We start from the raw sequence: 18,356 nt of genomic DNA on the forward strand, positions 1-18,356 counted from the left end.
AGTTGACATACCAGAGCGCTCCCTTGGGAGAGGCCAGAGAAGGTACATGAGATGGGGGTGAGGAGAGCAGAGAAGCATGCTGAAGAGATGCCATAGCTGAGACCTAAGGGATCTATGTGTAGGTAGCCAGGGAGTGAGAGGAAGAACATTCTGGAAAGAAGGAACAAAAGGCTCTGTCCTGCTCTCAGGGGCTTTCACGGAGTGGGGAGCTCAGGGAAGACGTCTGTCTCGGGTCTGGTTGACACAGGAGCATGGATGGGAGGGAACAGGGGCGTGGGATGCTTTTGAGCAAGCATTTGTGTGCGTGCGCTAAAATCTAGTGTGCCAAAACAAGAGGAAGCCAGGACTGCAGAGGCAGGAGGGGAGGTTTGTGAGTTTGAGGCCAGCCTGGGCTTCGGATTGAAACTCTTTTTTTTTTTTTAAAGATTTATTTATTTTCATATTTTCTGTGTATGAGTGTTTTGCCTACATGTATGTATGTGCACTTGGTGTGTGCATGGTGCTGAAGAAGGCCAGAAGAGGGCGTCAGATCCTCTGGAACTGGAGTTAGAGATGGTTAGGAGCTGCTATGTGGATGCTGGAGATTAAACCCTGGACCTCTGAAAGAGCAGCAACTGCTCTTAAACTCTGAGTCATCTTTCCAGCCTGCGGGTCTTTAATTTTTATTTTTTTTTAAAGACAAAATCTTATGTATCTCAGTGGCTTGAACTGGATGGATAGGTAGGTGAGGCTGGCCCTGAACTCATCTTCCTGCCTCCGCCTCCCTAATTCTGGGATTAGAGGTTTGTACTACCATGCTTCATGTGGTACTTTGGGCTTGACCCCTGGGCTTCAGGCATGTTAAGCAAGCGCTCCGCCAACTGAACCACACTCCCAGCCTGAAATAGTATCTTCACTTCCTCTTCTCTTCCATGTAGGGCGTGTGTGCGTGGGCATTCGGGTGCTCACACACGTGTGTGTGTGTGTGTGAGAGCATGCAGGTACGGATAACGTGTAGGGGTCGGAGGACAACTTCTTGTATCAGTCCTTTCTCTCTCTTTTTTTTTTTTTTTTTTTTTTTTTGAGACAGGGTTTCTCTGTGTAGCCCTGGCTGTCCTGGAACTCACTCTGTAGACCAGGCTGGTCTCGAACTCACAGAGATCCACCTGCCTCTGCCTCCCGAGTGCTGGGACTAAAGGCGTGCGCCACCACCACCTGGCGAGACATGATTTCTTATTCATGGTTGCCTGCCTGGCCCAGGAGCTAACGGGCCTTCTCCTCTCCGCTCCCATCTCAGTGTGAGTGTGAGTGTGAGTAGGCCAGCATTGCAGCCGTGCACCGCTGCACCTGGCTTATGTCAGATTCTGAGGATCTGAATTGTGGTCCTTTATCCCCTGAGATATCTCCTCAGCTTTGAGGGTTTCGTTTTGTTTTGACAGGCTCTCACTGTATAGCTGAGACCCGTCTGGAGTTGGGCATGGTGGGATGGGCATGACTGTCAGGACCCAGTGTGTGCACAAGGAGACAGCGTTCAGTGGGAAATGAGAGTTTAGTGGCTGGGCCTAGGGAAGGACAGGAATCCGCCGGTAGGTAGAGAGAAACGGCGTGAACAGGCGTTTCCTGGGGTATAAAAGTGGCCAGCCTCTAGGAAGGTGAGGTGGGTGGTGAGATTGTCTGGGTTTGTCTCGTATGTCTGTCCGGTAGACTAGGAGATGAGAAGGAGCCAGAGCAGGTCCTTGAATGTTACATTGGCAGTTTGGGGGTGCCAGAGAGCTACCAAATGAATGGTTTAGAGAGGTCATTTTTGTCAGCCAGAATCTGGGTGGAGGGTGACAGACTGGAGGCTTGGTATGAGGAAACAATGAGTTCTCAAGTGGGGCAGAGGTGGGGGTTGAGGTGTGAACCCTGCTGGGACATGTTAGTGGGTCGTCTGCCCCCCACCCCAAATGGGAGCCAACTGGCTGAATGTGGGGTGTGGAGGCATCTGTCACCTCTGAGAACCAGCATCTTACTTAGGTAAGAATGTTGGCACAAGCTTGTAATCTAAGTGCTTGAGAGGCTGAGGCCGGGAGATCCCAAGTTATTGGCTAGTCTGGCCTATATAGTAGACCCTGTTTCAAAATGACCCAGAAGTCTAAGTGGATCAGTTGCTTATAGTTTGTAGCTCAGGCTGACCGTGAACTCAAAATTCTCCTACCTCAGCCCCCCTAGTGCTGGGATTGTAGGAGTGTTTGCCGTGCCTGGCATACTCGCTTTTTAGACCATGATTGTATTTTGTCTGGCCCTAGACTTCCCAGCATCCTCTGGGGTAAGAGCATCCGGCTTACTCCAGGGGCAGGGCAGGAGGCAGGACTTGGGGTCAGATTTCTTTCTGGTGTTGGTTGAAACCGGAGACCCCGAGCTTTGGGAGGGGGGCAGATGGTGAGCCAGCCTCCAATCGGCTCTTGCTTTGTGTCCCACATGGAACAAAGTTTGGTGAAGGCTTCTAGGAGATCTGGATTCTTGGTTTTGCTGAATGGTTCTTGGGCAATCTCCAAACCATGGTGGGGAGCTGATCTGTATGTTATATCCCCAGGCTCTGGTCAGGAATCTGTATGTGGTGTCAAAGCCAGAGACTGTCTTCTTTTGTTTTGGTCTTTTTTGGTTTTTTTTTGAGACAGGGTTTTTCTGTGTAGCTTTGGAGCCTATCCTGGCACTGGCTATGGAGACCAGGTTGGCCTCAAACTCACAGAGGTCCACCTGCCTCTGCCTCCCGAGTGCTGGGATCAAAGCCGTGTGCTGCCACTGCTCACTGCTCAGCTCGGTCGTTTGTGTTTTGAGATAGGGTCTCACGTGTCTCAGGCTTGTCTGGAGCATGCCAGCGATGACACTAGTTCTGTTCCCCAAATGTTGGGATTATAGGGGTGCTTTACTACACCTGGCTTTGTGGGGGGTGTTTGTTGTTGTTTTTAAATTTATTTTAGATTTATTTTGAGTGTTTCACCTGCATGCGTGAATGGAAGCATAATGTGTGTGCCTGGTGCCCAGGGTTGGAAGACGGTGTCAGCTCTCTGAAGCTGATGTTGTGAGCCCCTGTATGGGTGCTGGCAACTGAACTTGTTGCTCTGCCAAAGCACCATGTTTTCTAAGCTGCTGAGCCGTCTCTCTAGGCTGGACTTTTGCTTCTTTTAATTTCTTTTATTTTTTGAGATGACAATTACATTTCCTGCTCCCTTTCCTCCCTCCAAACTCCCTTATACGCCTCCTTGCTCTTTTTCAAATTCATGGCCCCTCTAAAAATTATTGCTATATACATATATGTACACAAATGTATATTGCTCAATACATAAATGCAGCCTTCTTAGTCTGCATGATTTGTGGTTTTGTTTGTGCTTCTGAGGCAAGCTCTTGCTGTGTTGCCCAGGATGGCCTTGAACACAGTCCTGCCACTCCTGCCTAGCCACTGATGTAATTACACATGTCACCATGCATTTTGGTGTCTCTTCATCCTCTCATTCTGCAACTCAGGGCCAGGCCTGTGCCAAGGCAGTCTTTGGGACGAGATCAGGCCCAGACTCAGGCCCTGTTCTGTAGTTCCCCTAGCCTGCGGGGGAGTTAGCCCTACACACAGATAGTCCCGGAGCACAGAAGATTGACAGTTATCCTAGGGTGTGAGAATCCCAAAGAGAGGCTCCCAACCCAGCCCTGAACCATCAGGACAGGCTTCCTGGAGGTGGCCTCCAAACATTAAAGTAGCTTGTGCAGAGGCCCGGCTTCCCGTGGAGCCAGGATTCCAGGTGTGATTCACTACCCCTGACTGCTCTAGTGGCAGCTTGAGAGATGAGGTCAAGTTCCAAGCACCAGGTCAGGGGGCTGAGGTTTCTCCTGGCTCAGCAGCTGTGAAAGTCTTTTGAGCAGAGCAGGCCGGGGTCAGGTGTCAAGTGGAAAAGAACTGTTAAAGACTATGTTAGGGGAAGACCTCAGGCCACATGTGGAAGGAGGCTGAGTCAGTGGTTCTGTGAGAGGACAATGACAGGGACAGTGGCTGGGCAAGGCTCATGACTGAGCATCCTGGTTCTGGGCTGGCAAATTATAGTCATCTTGTTGAAAATTAACACCAGCCTTGGTGGGTGTGGAAAATTATTCCCATTTCCTAGACAAGGAAGAGGCTAAGGCTCAAAGACCCATAAAGCGGAAGCAGGCTAGGTAGTTATGAGAGAGAGGGCCAGAGAGAAGCAAGCACCCTCACGCCCCCCCCCCAAGGTGTCTGTGCTGTTTTTCAGATGGTCTAGCTAGGCAGCTCTGCAGGCCTGGAACCAATGACCCTCTTACTCCAGAATGCTGGGATAGAGCCAGAGATGACCTTAAACTTGAGGTCCTGCTGAGTGCTGGGACTACAGTGTGGGCAGCTAAGCCAGGTTCATTCGGTTCGGATCCCTGTGCTTCCCGGCTTCTTGGCCTTTACAGTCTCCTGCTCCAGAACCTCCTTGAGTGTGACAGGCACACTCATTTTACAACGGAACCACACCCCCAGCCCCTCCCTGGGAACTGTTAGGAAAGCTCTACAGCAGAACTGCACCCTCGGCTCACCTGTGGTCATTTGTACTTCCACTTTTGTCAGATTCCCAAAGAGGTCCCTTTCAGAATTGCCCTTTGATGTTGGCTGTCAGCTGGACCGCACAGTGGCTTTCCCTGGTTGCTTTGGCTTTTCATGAATCACAGCTGTGCTCTGAGAGGGAGCTGGCTGTCAAGGATGCCCAGGTGAATTGTGGATGGCTTCTTAGTGCAGGAGCCCTAGATAGTCACTACTGCTTTTTATTGTCCAGGCAAGTCACTGAGGCCTTTCCCAGGCACAAGGGGCAGGGAATTTGGTGCTCACTTAAACACACACACACACACACACACACACACACACACACACGTGTGTGTATGTGTGTATATATACATCTATATAATACACATGATTTAACAAAACCTGTACAAGTTCAAGCCAGCATTCATCTTTAAGTTCAGGAAGCACGGGGGGGGGGGGTGTGGATGGATGGAGTGGGTGGTGGTGGTACACATCTGTAATCCCAGCACCCTGGAGACTCGGGCAGGAATTTGAAGCCAGTCTAGGATACAGGAAACGATGTCTCTAGGAGAAAAGGAGTTTGCAGTTTTAGTACAGGAGACAGACCCTGAGGCCTCAGACATAATGGACAGTGCTCTACTACTGAGCTACATCCCCAACTCTGACCTAAAGATCTTGCCAGACTTGGTGGCGCACACCTTTAATCCCAGTACTCAGGAGGCAGAGGCAGGTGGATCTCTGTGAGTTTGAGGTCAGCCTGGTCTACAGAGTGAGTGCCAGGACAACCAGGGCTACACAGAAACCCTGTCTCAAAAACACCCAATATATCTCTCTCTCTCTCTGTCTCTGTCTCTGTCTCTGTCTCTCTCTCACTATCTATCTCTATCTCTCTATCTCTCTCCCTATCTCTCTATCTCTCTATCTCTCTTTCTATCTCGGCTGCACCACAGTATTATTAGATCAGTATATTACAGGTGAGCCAACAGCCCTCGAGGGCAGGTGGTTTGACCAAGGGCACACAGCTAGTGCGGCAGAACCCAGTTTTGATGACTGGTAGCCTAGTTTTCTTGTAGCACCAAAGTAAGCAGAGACAGAGTTTGTGCGGATGGGATGGGGACCAGGGTGCTCTGAGGTGAGTTCTTTGTTCCGGGGGAGGAGACAGGGATCTCCTGACATGGCCTGCACTGGTGTCAGAAACCCTGTGCTGTGGCTGAGAAGGGCTTTGAGAGTTTCCACAAATTAATTGTGACCATTTGGCCCGGTAGCAGAGCTGAGACTCCCATTCATCTGAGTTCCTGGCCTCTGTCTGTCTCAGCTGTGTGAGACAGGAGCTCCTTGGAGCCCCTCATGTCCACCGCCCAGAGTAAGGTGTGGTGGTGTCAGTGGGTGGGCTGCAGGAGTCCTAGTAGGGCATGTGGGAACCTGGCCCCCTGTGCTCACTTCCCAGCCCCGAGCCCTCAGCACCGGATCCTGCTGGAATTCCTTTTCCTGGACACGGAGTGCACTTACGACTACCTATTCGTGTACGACGGTGACTCACCCCAAGGCCCGCTGCTTGCTAGCCTGAGTGGGAGCACCCGGCCCCCACCCATTGAGGCTTCCTCAGGCAAGGTTAGTGGTGATGGGGATGTGGGGCCGTGGTCACAGGGTCTCTCGGGAATGTGAGGCAGAGGAGGAGCACACACCGAGGAAGAAATGGAAAAGATGAGACGGGACAGAAAAAAGCCAGCCAGAGGATATCAGAGAAGACACTGTGGGAGGAGGAAACAGACGGTTTGCCTAGCTTTCACAAAGCCCTGGGTTTGATCCGTAGCACCCCGTAAAATGAGTGTGGTGATGCCCACTTGTAATGCTAGCACTGGGCAGTGGAGGGAGGGGGGTCAGAAGTTTTCGTCTACACAGTGGTGTAAAGCCAGCCTGCGTTAGATGACATCCTTTTTCAAAAGCAACAAAAGGAGACCAAGAGAGGCCGTGGGGTGGGTTCCCGAGGGGTGGTCCACAATCTGGACGCAGCCTACTCATTGTATCCAGCCCTCTTATCTTGTAGATGCTGCTCCATCTCTTCAGCGATGCCAACTACAACCTGCTGGGTTTCAACGCCTCCTTCCGCTTCTCCCTGTGTCCTGGGGGCTGCCAGAACCATGGACAGTGCAAGTCACCAGGAGTGTGTGTCTGTGAGCCCGGCTGGGGAGGTCCAGACTGTGGCCTGCAGGAGTGCTCAGCCTACTGCGGCAGCCACGGCACCTGTGCCTCGGTGAGCCGTCCCCCACTGAGTCTCCCTGGGATCCTGATGTGTGACCACACCCGCCACGTGTGGCTGACATGGGGCCTTGTTCCATCACGATGCTCCCTTCCCCGCTGCTGTGGGAGCCTGTCTCCTGTCCTTCCAGGTCTTTCCTCTTCCCTCTGAGACCTCACTTCTGGCTCTGTCCTCATCTCTAGCCAGCCTCCACCTAGGGGTCATGATGGCCTCATCCTCTGTTTGGCTTTGGGTCCCTGCCATGATTGGTTTTGACATGGTCTCGTTTGGTAACCAGGCTGGCTTCAAACTTGAGATCCTTCTCCTCCCTCAGCCTCCTGAGTTCTGGGGTTACTGGCACCACACCTGACCCCCTGCCAGGATTTCTGTCCTTTCACCCCTAACCTTACACCTCAGTTCTGCACCCCTCCCCTCCCAACTTGCGATCTGTGTCGTGTTTAGAACCTTCCTTGCCTCGACCTCCCAGCTCAGAGCTCATCCAGCCCAGCCCTCACTAGCGGGTCTGTCTGATCTGCCCTACCTCGTCTTCCTTGGTTTAGTGCGTCTTCTGTTCTTCCCGTTGTCCCCTTGCTTGTTCCTTTCTTTCTGAATATTCCCTTGGACATCTTTCCTTTCCTGTCTCTCTTTCTGCCCTGTCTGTCCTGAATCTGCGTCTTTCTGTTCCCTCACCCACTGTCTTGCTCTCTTTCTCTCTGCCTTTTTGTCCCCTTCCTCCCAGATCCTAGGACCATGCCGCTGTGAGCCTGGGTTCCTTGGGCGAGCCTGTGACCTGCACTTGTGGGAGAACCAGGGGGCTGGCTGGTGGCACAATGTGAGTGCCGGGGACCCTGCCTTCTCTGCCCGAATTGGGGCAGCTGGTGCCTTCCTGTCCCCACCTGGGCTGCTGGCTGTCTTTGGAGGTGAGCAGACGGGAAGAGGGTGAGTTAGAAGGATCTGGACGCCTGTCCTCCTGTGGCTGGGGTTTGAAAGCACTCTTCTTCATTTGCAGGCCAGGACCTCAACAAGGCCCTGGGCGACCTTGTCCTGTACAACTTCTCCACAAACACCTGGGAGTCCTGGGACCTGAGTCCTGCTCCGGTACGGATCCTCCTCTGCCCTGGCTGAGGGCCTGCCCACTCACGACCCACCACCCTGCAGCTCCCATCCCCGACAGCGCGTCTAGGGACCTGCTTCTCCTTGTTTCTGTGTTTGCTCACTTGGAGATTCCTTTTCCTGCCCTTCCCCCTTCCTTCCTTGTGTATGGCATTGTCCCCTCGCGCCCTTTCCTCTTCCAGCCTGCCTCCTTCCCTTCCGTCCTTCCTTCTTCCTTCCATTTTTTTGAGATAGGGTCTCAGACAGCCCAGGGTGTCCTTGAACCCCCAATTTTCCTGCTCCTTCTCCATGCTGGGGCTGTAGACATACACTGCCATACCCAGGGTGTGCCTCCATCAGTTTCTTTTGTCTCTGTCTGATTTCTCGGTAGCCCGCTCTGTCTTGGTCCATTCCTCAGGCGTCGTTTCTCACTCTCGCTCACTGCTCTTCCTGTCTTTCTGCCTCCTACTCTGTCACTGTGTTTTCCTGTCCCCACCCCTGTTTTTATTCTCCTGTCTCATGTCTGTGTGCCTTCCTTCCATCCTTCTTTCTGTTTTTTTGTTTTTTTTTCCCTTTTGTTTTTTGAGACAGGGTCTCTCTGTGTAGCTCTGGCTGTCCTGGATCTCTGTAGATCAGGCTGGCCTTGAACTCACAGAGATCCACTTGTCTCTGTCTCCCAAGTGCTGGCATTAAAGGTGTGCACCACCACCACCTGGTTCCTTCTTTCTGTTGTTTTGAGTTAAGGATTTAGATTGACGTGGATCCCAGGCTGAAGCCCAGGCTAGCCTTGAATTCATGGCAGTCTTCCTGCCTCAGCCTCCTGTGTTGAGATTAGAAGTGCATGGCTTTGCTTGCTTGTTCCTTAATTCCTTCTCTGTTTTCTTGAAGCAGGATCTCATGTAGCCCACTGTGGTCTCAAATTCACTGTGGCCCAGGCTGGCCTTGAACTCCTGATCCTCTTGCCTCTGTCACTGCCTCCCTTAGCTTGACTCCTAGTCTCTCTGCATATCTGTTTTTCTGTCTTTGTATCTCCCTGCTCTGGCCCTCCCTGTGTGTTCACCATCTCTGTCTCCTGGTCTCTTCCCCACAGGCCGCTCGTCACTCCCATGTGGCTGTTGCCTGGGCTGGCTTCCTGGTACTGATGGGTGGCGAGCTGGCCAATGGCTTGCTCACCAATGATGTGTGGGCCTTCAGCCCCCTGGGTGGAGGCCACTGGGAGCTTCTGGCTCCACCGGCTTCCAGTCCCTCTGGGCCCCCAGGCCTGGCAGGCCATGCCGCTGCTCTGGTGGATGACATCTGGCTGTATGTGTCCGGTGGCCGCACTCAGCATGACCTCTTCTCTTCTGGCCTCTTCCGTTTCCACCTGGACCACACCAGCAGGGGCTATTGGGAGCAGGTGATCCCAGCAGGGGGGCGGCCCCCTGCTGCCACTGGCCACTCTATGGTGTTCCACGCCCCCTCCCGTACCCTGTTGGTCCATGGTGGACACCGGCCTTCCACAGCCCGGTGAGTAGCCTGCCTTTACTCCTGTCCCTCAGGGCCATACCAGCCCAACACAACCCTTAGAGGACTTGCTCACTGACAGACTCCTGTGCTCATGCAGTCCCTTCCTTCTTCCGTCATTCATTTGTTCACTTCCTGGTTCGCTCTCCCATCCTCTACACTCTCGGGTCCTTAGTCAGGCTCTGACCATCGCTTCCCTGCATGCTTCCACTCATTCACCTGTTGTCCCGCTCTTGCTAGATTATACAGGTACCAGACCCTGCTCAGACCTGGGCCCTGCCCACAGTGAGTGTGTGTTAGGATGGGATATAGACATGGGCCTGGCCAGTCTCTGTCTTGGGTAAAGCCAGGGGAGGAAAGGAAGCCCTTCTTGCCCTGAGCCCTGGCCTGTCTCTTCCCTGTAGGTTTTCTGTGCGGGTGAACTCCACTGAGCTCTTCCACGTGGATCGGCGTGTGTGGACCACGCTGAAGGGCCGGGATGGGCTCCAGGGTCCACGGGAGAGAGCCTTCCACACAGCCAGTGTTCTGGGAAACTACATGGTGGTCTATGGTGAGGCGATTTCCCTGATCATGTCTGCCTACCAGGGGCCTGAGCCCACCCTGAGCTGAGACTCAGCCCGGATGTCCCTGCCTCCTCCAAGGCTTGCAGACTATGCCCTTCCCTCCTCTCGCAGGGGGCAATGTGCACACTCATTACCAGGAGGAAAAGTGCTATGAAGATGGGATCTTCTTCTACCACCTTGGCTGCCACCAGTGGGTGTCGGGGGCCGAGCTTGCCCCACCAGGAACCCCTGAGGGTGAGTCAGTCCTGTTCTCCCGAGGGCTTCTGAAGGTCTCTGAGTTTTAGCAAGAGCTGCCTCAGTCATTTCCTTGGTGGTGGCCAGGAAGCAGATGTAGGGACACTGAGCTTTGGTTCTAATTTTTTATCTTTAAATGTGTGAATATGTGTGTGAGTGTTATTGTCCACAGTTGGAGGCAGAGGACAACCTCCTCCGGTATCATCCTCAGGAGTATTGTCCACCTTCTTTGAGTTAGGGTCTCTCCTTGGCCTGGAGCTCACCAGCGAGGCTAGTCTGGCAGGCCAGTGAGCCCTAGGCTTCCTCTCTGTTCTATGTCTGCAGGGCATGCCCGGTATTTTTGTGACAGTTCTGGGTATTGAACTCCAGTCCTAATGCTTGTGAGGCAAGCACTTTACCAGTCAAGCCATCTTTCCAGCTCCAGAACCTAAGGTCTAGTTGGGAGTTTGCCAGTTTGCAGCTGCCCTAAGTTGCTTCCTAAGAAGCGGTGACTTCATGGTCACAGTGGGAAAGAGGTAGAGTCAAGATGGCTGACTTCAAACAGGTATCTACACAAGACCACAACTTGATGTCTGCACCTTCTTCTCCTCGTCTACGAAATGGGCTTCTGATACGGTTGTGTGACTGGGTTGCTGTGAAATGAACTGTTGTGTGAACAGTGAATAATAACACAGTTACGAGTTCAATACATTGTCTTTCTCCAGGGTTTTATTTTTGTTTTGTTTTGTTTTTGGAGAAAGGGTTTCTCTGTGTAGCCCTGGCTGTCCTGGAACTGGCTCCATAGACCAGGCTGACCTCAAACTCACCAAATCTGCCTGCCTCTGCTTCCCAAGTGTTGGGATTAAAGGCATGCACTACCAGGGTCCACTTTTTATAAGCAGAAAGTGGGATTTCTTGGTTCATTTGTAGCGAAAGCATCAGGTTGGGCTGGATCTAGGTGCTCAGTGATGGATGGATGGATGGATGGCCTTGGCCATTTCTGTCTCTGGTTCTCAGCTGGGTTCCCTTCTTTTCTTACTTGTTTTGTCTTTTTGTTTGCTTGTGTGTTTTAGTTTGTGTGTCTGTGCTTAAGCCAGAGTACGTGTGTGTGGGTCCCGACAGGAGTCGGTTCTGCCCTTCTGCCATGTGGCTCTCAGGGACTGATCTCAGGTTGCCAGACTTGGTGGCAGTGGCTTCTGTGAGATGAACCACCCCAATGGCCTCTTGCTTGCCTTTTGGAGAAGTCACCAATAACTGTGGAATTGTATGTACTCGCTTCACATTCTCAGAGGGGTCTGTAATCCCATCATTCAGGAGACTAGCCTCAGGCTACAGATGGAGACCTGTCTCAAAAAAGGGGGTGGTGGTGGTGATGCTGGAGAGATGGCTCAGGGGTTAAGAACACTGGCTGATCTTCCAGAGGTCCTGAGTTCAATCCCTAGCACCTACATGACAGCTCACAACTGTCTGTAAGTCCAGTTCCAGGGGACTGACATCCTTACACAGACACACATGCAGGCAAAACACCAATGCACATAAAAATAAACAAATCTTAAAGAAAAAATCCTGTACGCCTTTAATCCCAGAGATGTCCTGTCTCAAACCAAGCAACAAACAACCCAGAAACCAACGCATAATAAAACTAAAATGCCCAGAGGGAGGAGACTCCTCAGGAATTGTAGGAATTGGGTCCCCTATCTTGAGCTCCGAATGGCAGATCTGAACTAAGGCCAACATTCCCCAGAGGCAGGACAACTCTGCACGGGTCTCTTGGACAGGGGATGGGAAAAGGTGGCTTTTCCCAGGACACTGGGGAAGTCACCAGAGGTGGCCTAGCGTTGCTGCTTGGACATGAGCAGGTGAGACCTAGGCAGCCTTCTGGGGCTCCTCATTCAGTTCTCCTAGATCCACAAGGGGGGCTGCTGGTTCTGTTTATGGGGAAAGAAACCAAGACTTGGCAAGGTTGGGTCTCCGGCCCAAAGCAGTACAACTCAGTTGATATTTGAACCCGCATTGGTAGCAAGATCACACTGTTTGAGATGATTTGAGCAGGGGCCCTGGGCCTCAGAGAGGAGAGAGACCAGAGGCCACTGCAGAGGCAGTCAGGCCAGGCAGAGCCAGGCAGGTCAGGAGGCTTTCCTTGCCAGGTAGGTAGGGGCTAAAGCAGCCATAGGCTGGTTAGGCTGGAACCAGGAAGGCAGAAGTCGGGGAAGGTCTGATCTTGTGATTGTATTCTAGGCCGAGCAGCACCCCCTAGTGGCCGTTACTCCCACGTGGCAGCCGTACTTGGTGGCAGTGTCCTGTTGGTGGCTGGGGGATATAGTGGCCGGCCCCGTGGGGACTTGATGGCCTACAAGGTGCCCCCCTTCGTGTTTCAGGCACCTGCTCTGGATGTGAGCACTGGGGTAACAGGGAGAGGGTGGCTGTGGGAGGAGATGGCAGGGTATCTAAGCATGAAGGGTGAAGTGGAGAGAAGGTTCCCGGCAGAGAAGTGGGAAGAGCAGGGTACCCTGTAGCATAGGCTTTTCCAGGGCTGAGGGAGGAACGGAGTGGGGGCCCCAAGGTGCTGAGCGGATGGGGTGAAATGGGGCAACCACGGGAGCCAGAGTTGGCAGAGAGCCAGCTGCAGGTCTTTGAGAGCAGTGTCCCCGCCCGTGCCCTGTGTCTCTGCAGTACCACTTGGACTATTGTTCCATGTACACAGACCACAGCGTCTGCTCCCGAGACCCGGAATGTAGCTGGTGTCAGGGGGCTTGCCAGGCGGCACCCCCTCCCGGAACGTCCTCAGGAGCTGTGAGTGACTGCCCTGGGCCCTCTCACAGAGGCCTGCTTTAACTCCCCAGTCCAGAGCCTTTACTTCTCCTAACACCCGAGTGAGTCCCTTTGCGTTTAGGAACCTGTCCCTGGATACCTGGGCCCTTGTTCTTGATTTCCTATAGACCAGTGATTCTCAACCTTCCCGATGCTGCAACCCTTGCCTACAGTTCCTCATGCTGTGGGGACCCCAACATAACATTACTTTTGTTGCTGTAGTGTTGCTACTGTTATGAACAGTAATATAAATATGTGACATGCAGGATGGTCTTAGGTGACCCTTGTGAAAGGGTTGTTGGACCCTCCCCGCCCCAAAAGAGTTGTGACTCACAGTTTGAGAGCGGCTGCTATAGGTCAGCCCTGCTCCAGTTTCCTGTTGGTCACTTGGCTGGCCCTCTAGCCCAGACCACATGTCCACAGCTCTTCTCAGGCCCCCGAGTCCCAGAGGACAGTATACATTGACTCTGCTCTTCCCTGCAGTGTCCAGCGGCCAGCTGCTTGGGCCTAGGCCGCCTCCTAAGTGACTGCCAAGCCTGCCTGGCCTTCAGCAGCCCCACAGCCCCTCCCCGGGGACCGGGCGCACTAGGCTGGTGTGTGCACAATGAGAGCTGCCTTCCTAGGCCTGGTGAGTGTCGAGCAGCTGTGGGGGAGGGGCTCAGAATGCCTCACACTGACCCTCTAGCCTCCACACTCCTGTCCTCTCAGAGCAGGCCCGCTGCCGAGGGGAGCAGATCTCGGGCACCGTGGGCTGGTGGGGGCCAGCCCCTGTCTTCGTGACTTCCCTGGAGGCCTGTGTCACCCAGAGCTTCCTGCCTGGCCTGCACCTGCTCACCTTCCAGCAGCCACCCAACGCCTCTCAGCCTGACAAGGTGGGGGCCAGATGGACCCGGGGATGGAGTTGACAGTTATGGACCTAGCATTGTTTCTTTTCAGATGAGTCTTTTGCGGGGGCAGCACTGGGATTGGAACCCGGGGCTTTGTGCATGCTAAATATTCACGCCACCACTGGGCACTCTCTAGGCAAGCGCTCAGCCTAGATTCACAGATTATGTATTTATTTACTTCTTATTTTGAGACAGTGTGTTGGCCAGACTTGCCTGGAACTCACTGTGTTCCTAACAGATATATCTTTGTCCCTAGCTCCCCTGTAGGTGAAATGGCAATACCGTGCCTTGAGGCACTCCTCCCCACCCCCCTTCAGGAGTATGAGTGCTCCTGTCAGCCTGCAGACCAGAAGAGGGCATCAGATCCCATTACAGATGGTTGTGAGCCACTCTGTGGGTGCTGGGAATTGAACTCGGGACCTCTGAAAGAGCAGCCAGTGCTTTTAATCTCTGAGCCTTCTCTCCAGACCATTTTTTTTTTTTTTAATTTGAGTGAAACAACACATAAAGTTTACCAGAATTACTTAGTACAATGAAAAGATTGTAGAACAAGCTGGACATGGTGGTGCACACCTTTCATCCCAGCACTCGGGAGGCAGAGGCAGGTGGATCTCTGTGAGTTTGAGACCAGCCTGGTCTCCAGAGTGAGTTCTAAGACACCCAGAGCTATATAGGGAAAACTTCTCAAACAAAAAAAGATTGTAGGACAATATTTTTGTCATTCCTAAATCAACTCTAGATTTATTTTCTAACTGTTCCCTGCCTGGTCTTCCCTGAACCCCTTGGCCCCTGAATTTGCCAACTGTGGATGGACATTTATATAAATGGAGTCATGTAATCTGTGGCTTCCATGTCCGGCTTCTTTCACCTAGCATAATGACTTTAGGGCTCCTTTGTGCTGTGACTCCACTAGGAAATGGGCTTCAAGATGGACATGCTAGCATGTATCCGTGATGCCAGCACTTGGGAAGGAAGCTAAGGCAGGTCAGCCTGTACTAGATAGTAAGAGTCTTATCTCAAAAACAAAACAAAAATCCAGAGTGAGCACTGGTGGAGAAGGCACAGTGGCCGGAACGTGAAGCAGCTGGGAAGTGATGAGGCAAATTCCGACACTCAGCTTGCTTTCTGTCTTTGTTTCCACCTCAGCTCACACAGTCTAGCGGTTCCCTCACACACATGCTTGGAAGTTCGCCTCTAGATGTTTCTGAATCCTGCCTGTCAAGCTGTCGGTCATTGACCACCACAAACCAGGTTGTGGCAATGCTCCCGCCTCCGTGCTGGCATCAAAGACAGGCGCGACCAGACTCAGTCTGCTTTGTCTTAATATATCCAAACATGCTTTCCCACAACTGATCTTAGGAAATACTTCTTCTCTTTTTCGTGAGTTGGTATTGCTTTTGAGACAGTCTTGATATATTACCCAGGCTAGCCCTGATAGCCTAGACTCCCGTGACCTTCCTTTGGCTGCCTCCTGAGTAACTGGCACTGTAAGGTTCATACCCCTGGGTGCCCCTCTCCCCTCCCTGAGGAGCCTAGGCAGGCCTTGGGCTTGCTGTGTACCTGGGACTGATCCGTTTTCCTCCACCTCCCGGGGACAGGAGTTACAAGCCTCTGCCACTGTGCCAGCTGGAGCTTCTTATTTTGGATGGTTATGTAATATTCTAGTTATGTTTAAATGCTATACTGCTGTGTGTTTAGTTATTTGTTTTGGAGATAAGGTCTAGCTATGTAGTCCAGACTGGCCTCAGTCCTGCCTGAGTCCCAAGTGCTGGGTTTGTAGGTGTGGTCCAGCAAGTCCAGGTCCTGTAAGTTACATAAACAGTCTCCAGTGGTGGGCACTTGGGTTGTTCTGCTCTGCTGTTACAGAGTCACACCCTAGCAAGTAAACCTTGTGCTGTGTCGTCACCAGGAGTGTCGGGCCTAGCCTTGGAAGGACTGCCGGGAAAGCAGGGAGCTGAGAACTAAGATGCCAGAGGTTCCCGTCTCCAAGTTTAAAAGACATCTTTTTGTTTTGTTTGTGTTTGAGATAGACGCTTACTCTGTAACCGTGGGTAGCCTGGAACTCCCAATGTAGACCAGGTTGGCTTGGAACTCACAGCTAACTCCTTACTTCTGTCTCCCATGTGTTGGTATTAAGGGTGGATGCCACCATCCCTGGGTAGTTTTGGAAAAATTTTTAAATGTATTCTGAGTATGTGTGCACATGTAGGTCAGAGGACAGCTTTGTGGAGATGGCTGTCTTCTTCCAACTTACGTAGGTTCTGGGGACTGAACTCAGGTCTGCAGGCTTTCATGGCAGCCACCTTTACCCCACAAGGCATCTTGCTGGCCCCCAGTCTTTGGAGTTTTAGTATGACCTGAAGATGAGGTTGGGTTGGGAACCTGTGTATACTGTCTTAATTTGGTCTTGACACTTTTTCCAGAGAGATGATGGGCAAGCTGCCTAATCTCAGTGCCCTGTCTGAGTTTCTCATTGGTGAAGATTATCTAGCTTGTCTTCTCTGGTTCTGGTGTGGCTAAGGGGTGTGGGTACTTAGCAACAATCCAGAGAGGGACTTACATATACATATATCTCTGAATGGTACAGGTCTCCATTGTCCGAAGCACAACTATCACCTTGACACCCAGCCCGGAAACAGATGTGTCCCTGGTCTACCGAGGCTTCATCCACCCTCTGCTGCCAGGAGGGCCAGGTGGCCCTGGGGCTGAGGATGTGGCTGTGTGGGCTCGGGCCCAGCGCCTCCATGTCTTGGCCAGGATGGCCAAAGGCCCGGACACTGAGAACATGGTGAGGGATTTTAGAATATTCTGAGGTGATTTTTTTGGTAAATATGGTCATGAGTATGATTCAGGGCATTTTTGGTGATGTCAGGGTTCTGGGGGACAGTGGGGAGCATTCAGACATGGGGTGTACCCTGAGAAGAAGAAGAAGGGGCCTATGGAGTTTTCAACTGTGAACAGAATTTGGGGGAATTCTGGGGAGCACAGGGTAGGCTTGAGTGACAAGTGGAATTTCCCTGAGGAGGGGGTGGGTCGTGGGGAGGAGTGGCGGCTTCCTACAATCCAAGGGTCCCTGAGGCCCTCTTCCTCCCAGGAAGAGCTGGGGTCCTTGGAGGGGAAATCGGGTGTTCAAAGGAGGAGCGTGGAGAGGTCTGAAGTCTGTTGCTTGCTGGCTCTGCTGCAGGAGGAGGTGGGGCGCTGGGTGGCTCAGCAAGAGAAGGAGACACGGCGGCTGCAGCGCCCTGGCTCTACTCGTCTCTTCCCACTGCCCGGGAGAGGCCACAAGTATGCAGTGGAGATCCGAGGCCAGCTCAATGGCTCGGCAGGCCCTGGGCACAGTGAGCTCACTCTCCTGTGGGATCGGACTGGAGTGCCAGGAGGCAGCGTGAGTGTCTAGCCTCCTACTCTATTGCTAGGCTCTGGGCTTCCCAAGTTATAAACAACAAAATCCTAATCACTTGATCCTGACCTTGACTCTTGGCTTCAACTTTAGACATCACCTTGAACCCACCAGATTCTAACATTTGATTCCAGGCCCCGATATGATATCCATATTCTTTTTTTGGAAGATGCTAGGATGGAACCCAGGGCCTTGTGCATTCTAGCAAGTGCTCACCACTGCAGCCACGCCCCCAGCCCCTCACTGGGGGATTCTAGGCAGGGGCTCTACCACTGAGCCACGCCCCCAGCCCCTCACTGGGGGATTCTAGGCAGGGGCTCTACCACTGAGCCACGCCCCCAGCCCCTCACTGGGGGATTCTAGGCAGGGGCTCTACCACTGAGCCACGCCCCCAGCCCCTCACTGGGGGATTCTAGGCAGGGGATCTCCCCCTGAGCCACACCCCAGCCCCTCACTGGGGGATTCTAGGCAGGGGCTCTACCACTGAGCCACGCCCCAGCCCCTCACTGGGGGATTCTAGGCAGGGGCTCTAACCCTGTGTCCGCTCCCCCTGAACCTCTCATTTGTGGATCCTAGGCAAGTGCTTTACTCCTGAGGTGTACCCAATCCCCACTCATATTCTGTCCTCTGCTCAGATCTGACTCCTTCCCAGATCCCTGCCCTTCATACTTTGACCTTTAGTCTCTAGAATCCTTTAGACCCTGGTCCCTTTCCTGTGCCAATTTCCCAAATCTCCATTGTAGTTCTCATGCTGTGTCCAAACCCTTAGCTGCAGTCGTCATCTCTGATTGACTCCTGTCCTGTGTGCTGCCCCAGGAGATCTCCTTCTTCTTCCTGGAGCCCTACCGCTCTTCAGCCTGCACCTCCTACTCCTCCTGTCTGGGCTGCCTGGCCGATCAGGGCTGCGGCTGGTGCCTCAACAGTGACACCTGTCACCTGCGACAGGGGAGGGCCCACTGTGAGGATGATGGGACCGGCGAGTCCCTCCTGGTGCTGGTACCTGCCCTCTGTCCACTCTGTGAGGAGCATCGTGACTGCCATGCCTGCACCCAGGTGTCTACTGGGATAGGTTCCCTGAGAGGCGGCACAGACAGTCGGGGGCCCTGGTGAGGGCAGA

General features: G+C 52.9%; 1 protein-coding gene across 3 annotated transcripts in view; it reads left to right on the plus strand.

Moving 5' to 3' along the window:
- Positions 1–18,356, plus strand: part of Megf8 (multiple EGF like domains 8) — a 48,115-nt gene that overhangs the window by 1,429 nt on the left and 28,330 nt on the right. For 2 of the 3 annotated variants that reach the window (XM_027430330.2, XM_035449292.1), the window contains exons 2-15: positions 5,979–6,142; positions 6,579–6,785; positions 7,510–7,690; positions 7,780–7,868; positions 8,953–9,368; positions 9,770–9,915; positions 10,040–10,162; positions 12,380–12,534; positions 12,815–12,934; positions 13,436–13,580; positions 13,661–13,824; positions 16,427–16,627; positions 17,024–17,224; positions 18,056–18,292. In XM_027430330.2, coding sequence (XP_027286131.1) covers positions 5,979–6,142; positions 6,579–6,785; positions 7,510–7,690; positions 7,780–7,868; positions 8,953–9,368; positions 9,770–9,915; positions 10,040–10,162; positions 12,380–12,534; positions 12,815–12,934; positions 13,436–13,580; positions 13,661–13,824; positions 16,427–16,627; positions 17,024–17,224; positions 18,056–18,292 — 2,549 coding nt within the window. The remainder of the gene's footprint in view (positions 1–5,978; positions 6,143–6,578; positions 6,786–7,509; positions 7,691–7,779; positions 7,869–8,952; positions 9,369–9,769; positions 9,916–10,039; positions 10,163–12,379; positions 12,535–12,814; positions 12,935–13,435; positions 13,581–13,660; positions 13,825–16,426; positions 16,628–17,023; positions 17,225–18,055; positions 18,293–18,356) is intronic. The other variant, XM_027430331.2, reaches the window with a different exon arrangement.

This window comes from Cricetulus griseus, chromosome 9 (assembly GCF_003668045.3).
Source record: "Cricetulus griseus strain 17A/GY chromosome 9, alternate assembly CriGri-PICRH-1.0, whole genome shotgun sequence".
NCBI lineage: Eukaryota > Metazoa > Chordata > Mammalia > Rodentia > Cricetidae > Cricetulus > Cricetulus griseus.